Genomic DNA, 18,320 nt, shown 5'->3' on the forward strand with positions numbered 1-18,320 from the left:
AGCTTCCCCTATTTTAGGTGGTATGTCATCACAGCAGGACATTTCCCCTCAAAGAGCTTGAGCAGGAATCCTAAAATAGACTTCCCCCTTCTCCCCATCGCCAGACCATACCTTTTAACCCATGACCCACCGCCCCTATATTGGTTGGGTACAAGTGGGTGGTGTCTAAGCCTTATGCGTGCTCTACTTTCATGTGAGTCCATGGCTTGTCTGCTGTTCATGCGTTTGCCATCACCTGCGGGTTTTCAGGTCTTGCTGCTCGTTCTGCCGCTTATTTTTAACTCTTTATGGCATGGATGAGTCATTGGGTCTTCATTCTTTGCATCTCCTTTCTTCCCTGAGTTGGGTACTACTTGGGTATGGGCCTTTTCTTCCTTAATTCAACTCCTATCTCCTTTTACTTATGGTTTATGGGTTGACTAGTATTCCTGCCACGCCGCTCCATTACTTCTGCCATGTCATCACTAATTAACTCGTGCTTGCTGGGCCTCCTTTGGGCTTGCCAAGTACTTTTCCTTTACTCAGTTCACGTTGCCCAGTATTTTTGCTGGGTTAATTCTCATACCGTCTTAGGCTTCCTTAGCCCATTTTATTCTTTTGGGCATCCTTGGCCCACTTCATTCCTTTGGGCATCCTTGGCCCATTCCATTCTTACATTCCCATGGGTTTTTGCTAAATCTTTCGGGCTTCCCTAGCCCAATTACTATATCCTTTACTTTTGGGGTTTGTTAGCCTTTGCACCAACCCCATTTACTAATTCCTTTCTTTGGGCTTCTCTAGCCCATTTTTGCTTGTTTTCCATTTCTTATGATTCTTATGGGCTTACTACTTCCTTCTCTGGGCTCCCTTAAGCCCGTTTGCTTTCTTTGAGATCTTTTTTTTTACCATTTTATAGGCATGCAGACCATTATTTCTGCCATTTGGGTTTAATGGTTTTTTCTTACTTTGCTAATTCTTCTTCCTTCATCCCTTCTATATTGTTGAGCTTCTTCTTGTTATTGGGCCTTTTTACCAAAGTAGGCATCAACAAATAGCAAGAAAATAAATGATAAACTATAAATTCATTGGACATTTTGTTTCTAATATAATGACAATATTAATTATTATTATGAAGATTAAATATTGGAAATCATCTATTGTCTCTTACTATAATAAAATTATTAATTACTGTTTCTAAAATTAATTATTTATTATTGCTAAGTGAACTTTAATTTAACATTTATTTTGTCTTTATGCTTTTCAATTCTTTTATTGAATGATTCAACTCAGCTTTGACTATTTATTAGTTTTTGTAATCAAGGATGGACCCAAGGGGGCTCGAGCCCCCTGGCCCAAAAATATTTTTTTATTTATTATATTTTTCATTTTTGTAGTTGGACCATCTCTTAACAAAAACAATCAGCCTAGCTAGCCTAGTCTAACTAGTAACTATCCAACTTAAAAACTTAACAAAAACAATAAAAACATTCACAATGGTGATTGTATTTTAGCTAAAATAGCTTTTTTACCACCAAAAAACCATGTGTTATTTTATTTCTTTTGGAGAGATAATTACAATATGCTGCTAACCTTGCAACTCGAACCCTTTCCCCCCTAGAATCCTAAGCACTTTATGCATGGGGAGGTGCCAATTCTATTACAAGATCTTTGGCAAACCATGTGTTATTGGAAAAGCTAAAACTAAATTTTTTACACCAGTTGATTGTAGCAAGTATTTTATTAAGATTATCTCTCTTCCTTTAATTAGAAAACTCAAATTCTCTCTCTTCCTTTATTATTTTAATGAGTTATTTATTATTAATTTTAAATGAAGTGGAAAAACTTCATTTAAAACTTAATAATAAATAACTCATTAAATTAATAATGAAGTGGAAAAAAAATAGAACATTTGATGTTGGGTATATTGTAAAGTGATATGGAAAAATAGATAAAATAACTTTAAAAAAAAAAAATCCTAGCCAGCCTAGTATTAAATAAAAAATTATTTTGTATTTTTTTTATTTGTTGGTAGATAATTGCATTTTAATGTATTAAGAAAAAATGATTTTATGTATTAAGAAAAAATGATTTTATGTATTTATAATTTGTTAATACTGCATGGATGCCTATTTGAAAGTTTTTATTTTTTATTTTTTTAATTATTTTTTACTTATACTCCAGTCCCCTCTAGCTTGAAATCCTGAGTCCCTCCTTGTTTGTAATTTATTAAAATAATTATGCTATTAAGAATTCAATACAACATTGCAATCATTAAAAAAAAAAAAAAAATTGTCTTTACTCCCACTGTTCAACACCCCACTTCCACTACCTCACTTCATTCATGTTTACAATTTATCACCAACCTTTTTTTTTTTTTTTGAAGGGGCACTTTATCACCAACTTAATTGTCCTTGATCAACAAATTGCTATCAAATGGGTTATCGTTTGTTGTTGGGTTTATTCTTTTTGTTTATAAAGACCAAGATAAAGGTTGGTGTTAAATTGGTTAGTTGTTGGGCTTAAGTGTTCAAATTTTTATTTTAAAGTGGTCATAAAAAAAAAAAATAATAATAATAATAATTTTTTCCCAATTTAGGGTGGGCGGGTTCATTTGAACACTCTAGATATGCTGTGGCATTGCCGCTAGTTTGGGCTATGTCTGCTACTATTTGTGCCAAATTTTTTTTTGATCAGATTTGTGCCAATTTTTATTGTTGTATTTGAGGATTTAAAATTTATTCAGGGGCTAAGGATTATGTTTGATGGGCCAAGGTTATTTTATTGATAAATACTAAGGACACAACAAAATGTTCAATATATATATATATATATATATATATATATATATATATTTGGGGTAGACAAATTAAATAGATATAATTATATTTATTAAGGATGACAATTTTGCCCCTGTCCCGCTTAACCCGCCCTTCCCCACTTCACCTTGTGCGGATTTTCCCCACTCTGTAAAGGTAGTGGGGCGGGGATGGGGCAAGATTTTAGCCCTGCACCACGGGCGGGGCAGGGATGAGTTTAGACTTTTTAAACCCATCCTGCCCCCCTCCCTCCCCCCGCATTGCTAAGAGTTATAATTGTAAAATTTTCATACCCTAAAACCCTACTATTTAAACAAACATATTAATATTAGCTTATTTTATTATACCCAATGTGGTTCTCTACTTTTATTTTATTATGTGTTATACTATGAGTTTTTTTTTTTTTTTTTTTTTTGTGATTATTTTGTTAAACACTTGGATATATTATTCAATTTTTTCTAAAAATTGATTTGATTTTACGGGATAAATTTAGTTGTAATTTCAAGTATATTTTTATTAATGAAATAGGTTTCATTAAAAAAATTATACTAGTTATAGGGCAAGTTAACAAAAAGTAGAGTTTTACGGGGTGAGGCGGGGCTTTGTGGGGCCCCAAGGGGCAGAGAAGGGGTGAGAAAGTTTTCTCCGTCATGCAGGACGGGGTGGGGCAGGGTGGGGATGGTGTAAAACAAAACCATGCGGGACGGGGATGATGACCCCAACCTTCAGCCCTCCCCCCATTGCCATCCCTAATATTAATGCATGTAATTTTTTATATTTATTTATTGCAAATATGAATTGTTTTTTTTGGCAAGTGGTGTTCGTGTGAACATCCACCTTGGCTTCTATCTATGTAGAGCGACCCTTGATGGAGAGTCGTTGAACTAGAACCCATGGATAAGGGCGGATAATTAAAACTACTCATATTATTTTAGTCCAAAAATTCCTCATATAGGTTGTGGTTTGAGTAGTATGCATCACCACTCAAATGAACTGCCACTGGCTTGCTCAAGTCGGAGAAACCAGATACTTGGTTTAGGGTAAGGTATGCGTTGAAGGATGATTAATCCATGCAAGGAAAACGAGCATACAGTGAATAAAATGCCCTCTGCTACTGTGGGTCACTTGCGATGCAAAGAATTGTTATCCACTTTCAGGTGTATTATGCGTGGAGCACTATCAATATTTTTTTTAAACTTTAAAGTACTCTATCAGAACAAGTAAAAAAAAAAGTTTAAAGTAATCAAAGTGAATATAAAGCAAAGGCAACTATGATAATGTTTTCATTAACAGAGTCAACTGAAAAGAGAAAAAAAAAAAAAAGTTTAAAGTAATCAAAGTGATTATAAAGCAAAGGCAACTATGATAATGTTTTCATTAACAGAGTCAACTGAAAACTCTCTTTTGCACTTTTAAACTAGAGCACATTCAACCGACTACCGTCCAAAATGTCCTTTTGAAGACAAATGTTTTGACTATGAATTTTATATAAGTTCATTCAGTAATTAAAGATGTCCAATTAATAGAACTTAAGGATTTGAACAATTAATATAAAAGGCAAATAAGTCAGTATTGGCACAACCGTCTCAAATGCTAAATTTTTAGTATTAGACACATCAAACACTAAAAACCATACCTCATGAAATGTGTTAATTTTAACAATAGCACTTGTACGATACATGTTGTATTTATTTTTGGTGTATTTTTTAATCAACTTTCTATCTCATCAATTTAAAAGTGGTAAAAAGAAAAATATTTTATGTAGAGCGTATTGTAAAGTGGTGTAGTAAAAAATGATAAAATAATAAAATAATAATAAATAATAACAAAGAAAAAATATTTAAATAAATTAGTAAAAAAAAAAAAGAATATATAATGTAGGATATATTGTGTAGAGTGACTTGTTAAAATATATATATATATATAAAAAAAAAAACTTTCTGACTTGTTAAAATAACTCTCTTTTTTTTTTTAATTATTATTATTATTATTATTTTTAACAACACCTTATGCTAGTTAACACAAGAAGGCATGTGGTTTGGCAAACAACCTCAAGCTCTCTTACATAGCTTTCATAAAAGGTGATGGGACTAACGAACCCTTTTGCTTAGATAAACTAAACAGACATTTCCGTTCACCTCTCCACAATGGAGGAAAGCCATTTAATGTTTTAGACAATACGTTGAATGGTTACAAGACTAGCTGTATAGACCGTTGGAGGCTGATCAAAACCTACATTACTGAGTATAAAGGCGTTACCAAGAGAGGCATTAAAGCCACAATAAAAGCCACAACGGCTAGATGCTGCGGAATCATATATAAACACTCCACAGAACCAATATAAGGTACACACAATCGAAAATACAAAGATACACCGTAATTCTAGTCTTTGATACTTTTTTGAAACTTCCATACGCTGACTTTATCATCGGAGACTCTTTGGCAGGCACCATATCAGTGACCACCTAAAGAGGGCTTTGTGCGACATTTTAATTTTTCATCATTTAGGAGTTGAGACTTGCATGGTCCAATGGATCAAGGACAATATTTATTACATATAATTTATTATACACTTGTATCCATTTAAGATGAGCTAAAAAATTTAGTTTATTTACACTTTTAGCTTATTTTTGTTTTTATTTATGAATTTTACTACACTTTTTGATATTATTCATAGGCTCTACTGTACTATTCAGCTTATTTTTTAACCTATTTTTTACATTTTTAGTAAAAAAATTTCAATTTTGGCTAAATAAGTGGTCCCTGTATAGAAACCGTACGCACTATTTTTTTTTTCCCATGGATCAAAATAGTGTTAAATGTATTTTGATGCGGTAGCTACTAGCTAGTTACTATCTAGTAGTAACTAGTAACTGCTAATTGTTGAAGGCAATATGTAGGCAATAGTTTTCTTCCAACCTGTTGAGATTTTATTTATAATTATTTATTTTATTTGAAAAATGGTATAAAAATACATTTGTATTTAAAAAAATAACTCCACCTACTACGGCGAAAATAGAGTCACATGGATTGAGATGTGGTGGGTAGCTGGTAGCCAATAGTTAGTATAATATTTAGGACGATATAAAAAAGCACTTAGTGCACTCACAATAAATATGTTAAAATAACTCAAAAGTTATTTTAACATCTCAACCACACAAAAAAGCCCTCCAATAAAGCTACTATAACTAAATTATTTAGCTATATTTTACCTTCATGCTACAGTGAGCTACTATTGATAACAGCTCATTGTAGCACGAAGGTAAACATAAAATTCCTTTTTTTATTCCCTCCTTTCTCATAAAAATCTATAATGGCTCCTCTCTCTCCTCTCTGTTTTTGTTCTCTCTTTTCTCTCTTTCCCGTCGGTGGTTTCGTGGGTCAATTGGTTTGTGGGTATCAGCGTGGGTCGGAGTGGTTCATGGGTCGATTTGTGGGTCTGATTGGTTTGTGGGTATTAGCGTGGTTTGTGGGTTCATGGGTATCTGTGTGGTTGTGTGTGGGTTTCGACGTGGTTGTGTTGTGGTTCGCGGGTATCAGCATGGGTCAATTTGTTTGATTTTTGTTAAGTTTTGCTGTGGTTTGATTTCTAATTTGGTTCGTTTGTTTGTTTTTTTTTTTTTTTTTTTTTTTTCGTTTTTTTGTTTTTTTTTTTTTTTTTTTTTCTGTGGTTGGTGGTTGCAAGTTGAGAAGTGGAAGGTTGTTGGGAGCTTTTTTTTTTTTTTTTTTTTTTTTTTGTTGCTGTGATTTGGAGGTGGTTGTTGCTATTGTTTTGGTCTTTGTGGCGGATGTTTATCATTATTTTAATGAATTATTTATATTATTTTAAATGAGTTGCTATATATAGAGTCTTTGATGTTGAGTGTATTATAAAGTAGGTTGTTAAAATAAATAAGGTTGCTTTTTAAGTTGCTAAAAGCTATAATTTTTAGCTTGCTTACTGTAAATGCTCAACCAACAGTTTGTTTGGATTGCCATGTTTTTATTGGTTCATTTTATTTGAAAATTTTTAAAATTTTTTAAATGGTTATATGCTTGACTCAAAGAATGAATGCTTATAATCTATATCCATATATATATATATATAGAGGATTAATCCCTTCCAAATATTTTGAAAAATCAACTAAAAGATTGGTTTCTGTTAATGGTACTCAAATAAAAATTAAATATGAATTGAATAATGTTCATGTTTGCCATGATAATGTCTGTTTCAAGGTTCCTTCTATTCTTGTTAAAAACGTGACTGATAAAGTAATTCTTGGACTTCCATTTATAAATGCTTTGTATCCTTTTCATGTTGAACATGATGGAATTACTACTGATCCTTTTGAGCAGAAAGTAAAATTCAAATTTGCTTCAAAGTTTGAAATTGATACTGATGATGCTTTAAATTTGATTCATGCCAAAACCAAACATCTTAACTTCCTTAAGCAAAAAAGTTAGATACAAGAAATATATATATCGGTGCCTCAACTCTCGGCGGGTCTCTGGGTCCCAACAGACTCGTCCGATCCCACACCGGTTCGACCGAAACCCGAGTCGCCCCACGAGCCAACTCGGCCATAACGTTGAAGAACTGAGTCGCGCCGAGTCCATCACACAGCGAGTGGTGTATTGCGGCCCCGAGAGTAAACCCACCACACTTGAACACCGTGACCTGTAGCACGCACGGGTTCACAAGCCTCTCTTCCTGATCCGGGTCGGGCACCAACTGCTCCAGAAAGTGGGTATCCGGGTTGTCGTCGAGGTAGTTGAGAGATTCGAGGGTGGTGTCACCCACGGTGGCGTGGATGAGCGGGACGGTCAGGTTTTTAACACTGCAAAAGAGGTGGTTTTGCCGGAGAGTGGCAGCGAGAGGGTAGTAGCGGACGAGAGCGGCGGAGAGTGCGGCGGAAATGACTTGGAAAGGGTCGTTAACGACGGCGGCGGCGGCGGAGGTGGCGGTGTTGAGGTAGGTGCGGAGGTAACGGAAGGTGACGTGGAGGTTGGGGTCGGTGTCGAGATGGGAAAGAGGGAGGGTGTGGTCTTCGTGGAATGGTGGTGTGGTGGGAGATACTAAGGCGGTGTGTGAGATTTTGACTTGCATTGTTGCTGAGGAGTAGGAGGTGAATTCTTTTTAGTTGGTTGTTGGTGTGAGTGATGAGTGTGGTGTGAGAAATTTATATATGTGTTGTTGGTTGTCACGTTTTCAAACTCTCGAGATTTGGTGCGTTGAAGTTGGAGGTGTGATGTGGAACTTGCTGCGACTAACACCACCATTTATACGTAATCTCACCCATTTTTTTCTTTACTAAAAAAATTATACTCTGCGACGTTACCATTGTAGCAAGAAATTATAAAACATTTTGTGGTCTAGACTTTTCCAACGAGGCGGCTGGATATTAAAAAGGATGACCGAGTTTTGACGTTTTGGATGTCCAAAAGTCTGGACCCAACAACCACCGGGCGATTTTTCCTTATAATAGTGTTTGTTACCGTAATACTGTGATTTTACTTTTGGTTGCTTTTTTCGATGTTTGACGGTTTCAATTACTTTTTTTTTTCCTGTTAAACGTGGACGTCAGGACGTGATATTTTCATTTGACTTTTTTATTTAAAAAATAAAGGTATAAAATAAGATTTTTTTTAGCTAGTTTGGGATTTGCAGAAATTTTCAATTTATTTGTAATTTTAGTTTATTTTTACTATTATTTATAAATTTTATTATATTTTTTGATATTATTTATGGATTTAATTATACTGTTCAACTTATTTTTTTAACTTTTTTTTCTATATTTTCAACAAAAAAAATTTTCTATTTCAACTATATAAGTTGTTCCTAAATAAATCCTTAGCCTTGATAATATTCTTAATTGATGAACAATTTTTACATAAATTTTCTATTATTTTATTTTAATTTTTCATCATTTCGGAGTTGAGACTTGCATGATCCAATGGATCAAGGACAATATTTATTACATATAATTTATTGTACACTATGTATCCGTTTAAGATGAGCTAAAAAATTCAGTTTATTTACACTTTTAACTTATTTTTTTATTATTTATGAGTCTTACTATATTTATTGATATTACTTATAGGCTCTACTGTACTATTCAGCTTATTTTTAATCTAATTTCTACATTTTTAATAAAAAAATTTTAATTTTAACTAAATAAGTGGTTCCTATACAAAAACCGTACTTACTAATTTTTTTTTCCCATGGATCAAAATAGAGTTAAATGTATTTTGATGCCGTGGCTACTAGCTAGTCTAGTAACTGCTAATTGTTGAAAGCAATATGTAGGCAATAGTTTTCTTCCAACCTGTTGAGTTTTTATTTATTTATTTTATTTGAAAAATGGTATAAAAATACATTTGTATTTAAAAAAATAACTCCACCTACTACGGTGAAAATAGAGTCACATGGATTGAGATGTGGGGGGTAGCTGGTAGCTAATAATTAGTATAATATTTAGGACAATATAAAGAAGCACTTAGTGCACTCACAATAAATATGCTAAATAACTCAAAAGTTATTTTAGCATCTCAACCACACAAAAAAGCCCTCCAATAAAGATGCTATAGCTAAATTATTTAGCTATATTTTACCTTCATGCTACAATGAGCTGCTATCAATAACAGCTCACTATAGCACGAAGGTAAACATAAAATTTCTTTTTTTATTCAAGGTTTTCAAATCCGGACCGTTCATTGAACCGTAAAAGAGAGAGGTTCAAGATTTTTGAGGTCGAATCGAGGTCGAACCGGGGTCAAACCAAGATGACGTCATAATTAATTTAATAATTATTTAAATATAAATAAATATATTAAATTTGTAAATATTAGCAAAATTTACTAAAAATATCTTAAAAATTGAAACAAAATACATAAAATAGTACATTATAAGGTTAATAAAAAATAGTACAACATAAATAAGCATAAAAAGAAATTTTTATAATAATCCTTTAAGAGAAATCATTTCAATTAACTAAAAATGACTTTTAAAATAAATTCATAAATTGCATAGGTATTATTCTTAAATAAAAATTTAATTTAGTAATATTTAATATGTTGAGAAAGATGACATAGAAGTTTAGAAACTATAAATCATGTAAATTTAATATAAATTTAATAATATTGCATATTAGCTCCCAAGAAGAGCACTTCGTCCGTTGGTCATAGCTTTAGTCTTACTTACAAGGTGTGAGAGCTTAGGTTCGAATCCTGGGAGCCGCATTTTTCTTTAATTTTTCCCTATTCCATGATTGGTTAAACCAGCCTACAATTTGTCCGGTACCCGGTTCTCTAGGCTTAAAAAACCAGATTTCAGTCCGATTCCCAATTTTTCTGGTAGAACCGCTCGGTCCAGTCCAGGTTTCAAAACCTTGTTTTTATTCCCTCCTTTCTTATAAAAATCTATAATGGCTCCTCTCTCACTTCTCTGTTTCTGTTCTCTCTTTTCTCTCTCTCTCTCGTCATTGGTTTCGTGGGTCGATTGGTTCTTGGGTATAAGTGTGGGTCGAAGTGGTTCGCGGGTCGATTTGTGGGTCTAATTGGTTCATGGGTATCAGCGTGGTTTGTGGGTCCGTGGGTATCAGCTTGGTTTGTGGGTATCAGTGTGGTTGTGCTGTGGGTATTAGCGTGGTTGTCTGTGGGTTTCAGCGTGGGTCAATTTGTTTGATTTCTATTAAGTTTTGCTGTGGTTTGATTTCTGATTTGGTCCAATTGTTTTTTTTTTTTTTTTTTTTTGCTGCTGTGATTTGTGGTTGTGGTTGGTGGGGCAACGATGGAGGTGGTGGAGGTGGTTGTTGCTATTGTGTTGGTTTTTGTGGCGGATGTATATTATTATTTTAATGAGTTATTTATATTATTTTAAATGAGTTGCCATATATAGAGTCTTTGATGTTGGGTGTATTATAAAGTAGGTTGTTAAAATAGATAAAGTTGCTTTTTAAGTTGCTAAAAGCTATAATTTTTAGCTTGCTTACTGTAAATGCTCAGTCAACAATTTGTTTGGATTGCCATGTTTTATTGGTTTATTTTATTTGAAATTTTTTTTAAATGAATTAAATGGTTATATGCTTGACTCGAAGAATGAATGCTTATAATCTATATCCATATATATAGAGAGAGAGAGGATTAATCCCTTCCAAATATTTTGAAAAATCAACTGAAAGATTGGTTTCTGCTAATGGTACTCAAATGAAAATTAAATATGAATTAAATAATTCTCATGTTTGCCATGATAATGTCTGTTTCAAGGTTCTTTCTGTTCTTGTTAAAAACATGATTGATAAAGTAATTCTTGGACTTCCATTTATAAATGCTTTGTATCCTTTTCTTGTTGAACATGATGGAATTACTACTTATCCTTTTGGACAAAAAGTAAAATTCAAATTTGCTTCAAAGTTTGAAATTGATACTGATGATGCTTTAAATCTGATTCATGCCAAAATCAAACATCTTAACTTCCTTAAGCAAGAAGTTAGATACAAGAAATATATATATATATATATATATATATATATATATATCTAAAAACACATTTATTGTTGCTACTTTATTATTGAGCCACATAAGCATCACGTTATTATTTTTTTCCCATCTTTAGAGCATCCACAGTAATGCTCTTAAAATAGCTTTTTAGTTATTTTATAGCTCCAAACAAACAAAAACACCACACAACAATGTTGCTAAACTTAAAATATTTTACCAACTTGCTACAGTGAACTATTAGTAATAGGTTAGTAGCAACTCACTGTAGCAAGTTACTACAAATATTAAATTATTTTATCTTTCTTCTCTCATTATTAAATTAGTTTCTCTCTCTCTCTCTCTCTCAAGTGTATCCATGTGTAGTGTTTATTATATTTATTTTATTTGTTTGTTTATATTATTTTAATGTGTTGTTTGTTAAAATAAAACTTTTGATGTTAGGTGTATTGTAAAGTAAGTTGTTAAAATAGATAAAGTAAATTTTTAAGTTGCTAAAAGTTAAATTTTTTTTTTTTAATAACCTTGTTGTGAATATTGAGTATTGCAAAATTAATTATGTTTGGCCAACGTGATGCACTACACACCATCATAAACTCTAATCGTCTATTGTTTACATTGAAAACTCCTTTCAACATTGAATGTTATTTTCTTTCCATCATTATATATGTGTGTGTGGGTGTGTACGCGTGCGTGCGCGATACATTTTGTTACACAATTATTGGGCCACATCATCCACTTATTTTCTACTTCTTCTTTTCTCTTTTAAAACTTTCTTCTCACTACTCCAAAAAAAAAAAAAAAAAAAAAAAAAAAAAACAAAACAAAACAAAAACCTTTTCTACTCCCTATTAGTCCACACCTATGGTTACACTTACTCCAACCTTTCACTTCCCCCTTTGCCTCTTTACCTCCCCTGCTACTCTCTACTTCATCGTTACACTTCATTCACCATTTTCTCTTTCTTATAATTTGTTTCTTTTCCTTCCCATTTTATTTTGTATAAATTTGATATCATTCCCTCCATTCAATCCATATTTTTCCCATACAAAAACTATGAGTACTCTCTCTCTCTCTCTCTCTCTACTTTCTTTTGGTGAATTTTTGTTCTTTCTTATAATGCTAATTAAGGTTGATTTTTTAAAAATTTGTGTTTTGGTATTGTGTTTCAATTTTCCATCACAAAATCTTCCCTCTCCCTTTTATAACTTTGGTTGAATTTTGGTTTGGGTTAATACTAGTTATTTTTTGAAAACACAATCTTGAGCACTTTTCAAGGAGACTAGAATCTTATTGAGCACTTTTCAATAATATAAGCATTTGTTTTGTTAAAGCTGTGACCCTATAATAATAGTATTTGTCTTGTAGATGTATAATAATATAAGTGTACCGTAAAAAGTAACTTTAGCAAATTTTTTTTTTTTGTGCTAAACTTAATAGAAGAAAATGTTTAATAATTAACTTATTTAGTGTATTTTTTTCATGTAACCAAGAAAAGAGTGATAGAAACAAAAGAAATCACAAAGAAAATCAAGCTATCATTACGACTACAGGTTTTGTACCAATGGCTTGATTTTCTTTGCGATTTCTTTTGTTTCTATCACTCTTTTCCTAGTTACATGAAAAAAAAAATACACTAAATGAGTTAATTATTAAACATTTGCTTCTATTAAGTTTAGCACAAAAAAAAAAAAAATTGGTAAAGTTACTTTTTACAGTACACTTATATTATTATACATTCACCTGTTACGTAGTTAAAAAGAAAGCCACATCTTTGATAAGTTGTAATTATTTAGTCAACAAAAACATAATTAAAACCAAGGACCATATTACAAATATCAATATAAAGATTAAAAAAATTTGTGATAGATAAACTTATTATAAAAGTTAAAAACTAAAAAACTAACTTAACAACACCACCTCAGAATATATTGTAAACTAACTAACATGAAAAGCTTAATCAAATTTTAGAGATCCACTAATTTAATTAAATAATTATATACAAAAAACATGCATAGCTTCGACAAATTGCTAAAGTTTAGCACACAAAATAAAAATGCTAAAGTTACTTTTTACGGTACACTTATATTATTATACATCTACAAGACAAATACTATTATTATAGGGTCATAGCTTTAACAAAACAAAATGCTTATATTATTGAAAAGTGCTCAATAAGATTCTAGTCTCCTTGCAGTTTTACACAATCTACATGACTATGAATTTGAATATGCTTACCCATTGTTTGAAATTTTGAATAATAAATTATTATAAAGTCTATCTTTTATTCATTCGGTTTCATTTTAATTTTGGTTAAGATAACATTGTAATTTTGTAATGAGTTTTGATTATTATGATAATTTTCTTATTCCTTAATAAGAGATGAGAAATTTGAATAATAAATTTGAAAATTATAAAATTTAGTTGTATATTAGGCAAATATAACATTTTTTTTGAGGAAATAGGCAAATATAACATAGTACAACAAAAGTTAGAAGGATATGGTTCACATTAAAAAATATTAATTAAACACACACAAAAATAATAGCATGATATATTTGTAAAGATAAAAAGATATAAAAAAATACTTGTAGATTTTTTTTTTAAAAAAAATTGACAATACTTGAAGTAATTGTTCATTTTTATATATTACACCATATTACATAATATTTATATATATTTTCACGCAGCGTGTGGGTATGTGGCCAGTAATATTAAAATACCTCCCAATAGAGCACAAATTTTACAAGAAAATTAATATATAAAGCATTCTCAAATTTCACAAAATCAAAATTTAGAGGGAACAAAAAAAGGTGGACAAATTAAGGGGGGTAAAAATGAAAATCGGACAAATAAAACTAATTTATTTATAAATTAAAAATGATGGAAGTAAAAGAAACAATTCATTTGAGTGTTTGAAAGAAACAATTCATCCGACAAACATCTCACATTAGCATCCATCCAAATCCAATGACTTCTATCTTCTTACTTTGGCTCATTTTGTTGTTATTAGAATATTACCCCAACTTATAAGGAAAAGACCATGTACACTGGGGATCTATCTACCAGTGGAAATTGGGTGTACGGTTTCGCACAACAAATTAGAATATTTCCTTTGTGTCCTCTGAAATTTTCGCTTCTTTTTTGAGTTGGATACACTTTTGGTGGTTTTTTTTTTTTTTTTTCACCACTAGTGCGGATGCCTTGGCTTCTCTGGGGAGATCACAGTTTTAAGTATTTTTCTTTGTTTGAAACTCCCCTTACTTCTATGTTTAATATTGCCGTTTTTGATAATCAGAAGATTATACCATCAGCTTTATTCCTACTATTTAGTTTACGTATCTCCTAAATTACGAGAGAGAGAGATCAAAGTTACTAGTAAAAGACTTGAAGAAGGCCAAGTACAAAAAATAAAAAAAGACTTTGAAATGACTCAATGCCCGACAGTATTTACCTTATTAATGACAAGGGCCAATACATTATCAATGGAGCAATGGGTATTTAACTATAAGTTGTACCTGCCTGTGTATGAATTAGAGTCTGGCCATTCAGTGCAGAACCCAAAAAGAAAAATTGAATATTAAAACTTGGCTCATATGCCTAATGCTAATGCTTAAACTCACAAGTCACATCCACTAGCTTAATGGAGCATGCAAATTAGCTCACATAAACCTTTCAAGGGACTCAAAAGCTAGAATTGTTTAGGTCACATTCCTATCAATTTCAGCCAAGCAAGCCAGATAGCTCAAATTGGAAAATGCTAGAAAATTTGGGTGTGTTCTTGTGTTTGATATTTTTTGGGTTTGTGTTAATGTTAATGCTGTGACCAGATCTTAATTCATGTGTTTTTTAGTCTTTAATTTTTTTTTCTTTTGTTAAAATTGATAATTTTTTTTTAAAAAATTAGATGCTAATGTGACATTTTTTATTATAATTTTATTAATTATGTCAATGTCTAATATTGATTACCAACCGACCTCTAGTCGAAATGGTACCTCTAGTCAGTATTAACTCCCTTTTAATGTAGTCCAACATTTAGTATAGCTAAAGGAAAAAGTTTGATAATATCAATTATCACATACTCCATCCAAGTAAATTTGGAGTATTAGTAAATAGTAATGTAAAAAAAAAAAAAAAAAAACAAAAAACAACATGTCTCTTAAGATTTATTGTAAAAATATTGTAGCATAATTTTTTTTATTGGATTATATTTGGGGCCTAATTATTAATATTATTTTTTTTTTGGTAAACCGGGAAAGTAATATTAATTAAGAAGTGCTATTACAAGAACCAAAAGGGACCATCCTAGTCCGAGCTGTCCCCAGTGAATCAGCTAACAAAAAGGGGATTACAACAGGGGGAGGGGAATTAAAACGATTACAAACAGAGGATATATTAGCTCCTAACTTGGCTAAGGCATCAGCACAACAATTTGCCTCTCTATAGCAGTGAGTCATCCTAGCTTGAGGCAGCTGCAGAAGAAACTCACTGCAATCATCAACAAGAACCGAAAGATCCCTAATTATTAATATTATTATTGGTATGAAAATATGTTAAATTATTAGTATATGTGTGTGTGTGAGGCCATACACTTTGTATTGAATATTTGTGTATTTTATTAAAATAAAAAAGCAAATAAAGTGGGTAAATTTTGAAAATAAATGATAGGTGGGCCGGATGTCCTGGCCCATAAAAAAGAAAGGGCTAGTTGCCTAGTTGGAACCCGATTGCGTTGGGGAATTTGAAAAAAAAAAAAAAAATGAAAAAAGAAAAAAGTGACCGTTGGAAAATAGTCGGTGTGGTGTCAAATAAATAGGACCAGGTTCAGAAGTTTCTCTCTCTGTTCTCACAGACACTCTGAAACAAAGAAACACAGACAGAATACACTCAGCGTTTTGAATTTAGGGAGAAAGAGAAAGAAGTGAAAGATTTTGCTTTTGAATCTGAAGTGTGTTCATCTCGAACGCACGCACGCTCGCTCGCTCGCTCTCTGTGTGGAAGAAGCAACTCCAATTCTCTCTTTTCCAGTAAGCCTAACCCTAACCCTAACCCTAACCCTAATACTAACCCATACCCGTGTTTGTGTTTGTGTTTGTGTTACCGTTTCAGTTTCCGTACACCAAACCCTAACCCTAACATAGAAAAGTACAAGCATCACATTTTAATCTTAATCTGTTAAATTTAGGAAAGAGCATCCATTGTTAAATGACAATTAACTCTCTTGTCCTAAAATGGAAAAGGGAATACGAAAGCATGCATGGTTCCAAGGCTAGTCCTATTTCTTTAGAAAAATAAAAAGAAAGAAAAGAAGGCAGGGCCAAAGAAAAGAGGATGATATGATAAAATAGACATGTGGTAGTTGATCTCGCTGCACATACGTTTTCAATTTTTTTAATTTTTTATTATTAGTTCTATTATAGGTTTGGCGAATATAGATGTTCTGCAGGACAGAGATGGATTTCAGTCCTAGTCCTCGGTCAAATGTAGTTGGTTTCAAATTTGACCCCAGAGACCATGAGTTGCTCTCATACTTCCTCTACAAGAAGGTTAATGGACAGTCATTGGATCTCTACTGTGGTTTTATCTCTGATTTTGATCTCTACGGAGCCCATCAGCCTGATCAGATTTGGGATCTTTTTGGCGGTTCCTTTTTGCGAGAAGATGAGGACCTCTATTTCTTTACCACTTTGAATTTTAAGGGTAAGGGTAAGGCCAAGGGTAGCCGTGGCAGCCGCATTTGTCGCACAATCAGCTCCGGAGGAACTTGGAGTAATGAGGGCTCTAAGGTTATATATGACGCCCACAGCAGCCTACCTATTGGATTAAAGCGTTGGTTTCACTATGAGAACGCTCAGTCGCCACAGAATGGCTGTTGGATCATGCACGAGTTCACCCTTGATGTTGAGGGTTCCTCACTGCGGTTGCCTTCTTCTGATCAGGCTGTTGTTGCCTCCTCTGTATTGTGCCGGCTACGTAGAAACGATCAAGCCAAGACTGCTTCTAGGAAGAGGAAAGTTCAGCCACAGCCCCTCCCTCAACAAGATTGTCCAAGAAAGAAGCAGCGGGCTGCCGAGCATGCTACTACCACTGATGCATCTGATGACACTCTTCTGCCCCTGATTATTCCCGTTTCTAACCAGCATTCTGTCATTCACATTGATGCCATTGCTTCCCCTGCTGCTGCTACTGCATCTGAGCAGACTCTTCCACCGATGGTTACTATATCTGATCCTGTTTCAGAATCAGAATTTGGGCCTGATATATTCAATACTAATTTTGAGGATGAAGATTTCTGCTCGGATGATCTGGATCAATTTTTGACTGAGTTTTTGGGGGATCTTACCGATTGTGACGACACCCCACTCTTATAGTACATTCTTGTATTTTTATTTTTTTATTTTTGGTGGACTAGCAAAGCCAAACTCCCACTGGCTCATTGTTTTTTGTGCCATTAGATTAGATTTACTTATGACTTAGAATAGTTCAAAGTGAGTGCAATTGTAAATTCCTTTTCTTAAGTTGGAATCACTCTACTCTTTATCTTTTTTTTTTTCTTCTTTACAGGTGTCAAATATCTTTACTTGAATTAAACCCCTATCTTGAATGTTATTGGTTCAATATTTACAAATTTTTTTCATTAGCTGAGATATTTTGTGCTATTTTGATGACTGGCTCTTGGAATCTATTCCAAAATTGGCTTGTTTTGCAACCATATTTTCTAATAATTTCTAAACTTCTGTGCTGGCTCTTTTATTTATAGAAGTTTTCAAATGACCTATTTATTCGCCTAAACATTTTTTTTCCATCATCTATGACATTATTCTATTCCCATTTCCCGCAAATTTGGTGAGCATATAGGTCATAAATAAACCAGTGCCTATCAACTTTAAAATAAAATAAAAACTATTTATTAATGTGCAGGTTTAGAAGGAAACTTCTTAAACTTGAAATAACAGGGCATGGACCTATTCAGTCTACACTGCTACTGTGTTAAATGTTTGTTCAATCTCTGAAGGAATCTAGAAGATTGAGTGGTTTATTTACCATCTG

General features: G+C 32.6%; 2 protein-coding genes across 4 annotated transcripts; one reads left to right on the plus strand and one right to left on the minus strand.

Annotated features, from left to right (window-relative positions):
• Positions 1-7,221: 7,221 nt before the first annotated feature.
• LOC126728267 (10-deacetylbaccatin III 10-O-acetyltransferase-like) lies at positions 7,222-7,881 on the minus strand. The gene has a single exon (XM_050434120.1). The coding sequence runs from the start codon at positions 7,879-7,881 to the stop codon at positions 7,222-7,224; it is 660 nt and encodes a 219-aa protein (XP_050290077.1).
• An 8,219-nt stretch (positions 7,882-16,100) lies between these two features.
• LOC126726141 (NAC domain-containing protein 89-like) lies at positions 16,101-17,731 on the plus strand. 3 transcript variants are annotated; one of them, XM_050431267.1, is made up of 2 exons: positions 16,101-16,297; positions 16,680-17,731. In XM_050431267.1, exon 2 carries the CDS (start codon positions 16,706-16,708, stop codon positions 17,639-17,641), a length of 936 nt encoding a protein of 311 aa, XP_050287224.1. In that variant the 5' UTR covers positions 16,101-16,297; positions 16,680-16,705; the 3' UTR covers positions 17,642-17,731. The 3 variants fall into 3 exon arrangements, with proteins under 3 accessions (XP_050287224.1, XP_050287225.1, XP_050287226.1); XM_050431268.1 differs by having other exon boundaries at positions 16,691-17,731; XM_050431269.1 differs by having other exon boundaries at positions 16,717-17,731.
• Positions 17,732-18,320: the final 589 nt, after the last annotated feature.

Source organism: Quercus robur, chromosome 5 (assembly GCF_932294415.1).
Source record: "Quercus robur chromosome 5, dhQueRobu3.1, whole genome shotgun sequence".
Lineage (NCBI taxonomy): Eukaryota > Viridiplantae > Streptophyta > Magnoliopsida > Fagales > Fagaceae > Quercus > Quercus robur.

Excerpts from the sequence above, each read along its gene's own strand:
- LOC126726141 (XM_050431267.1), top strand. The coding sequence starts at position 16,706 with ATGTTCTGCAGGACAGAGATGGATTTCAGTCCTAGTCCTCGGTCAAAT.
- LOC126728267 (XM_050434120.1), bottom strand. The coding sequence starts at position 7,881 with ATGCAAGTCAAAATCTCACACACCGCCTTAGTATCTCCCACCACACCA.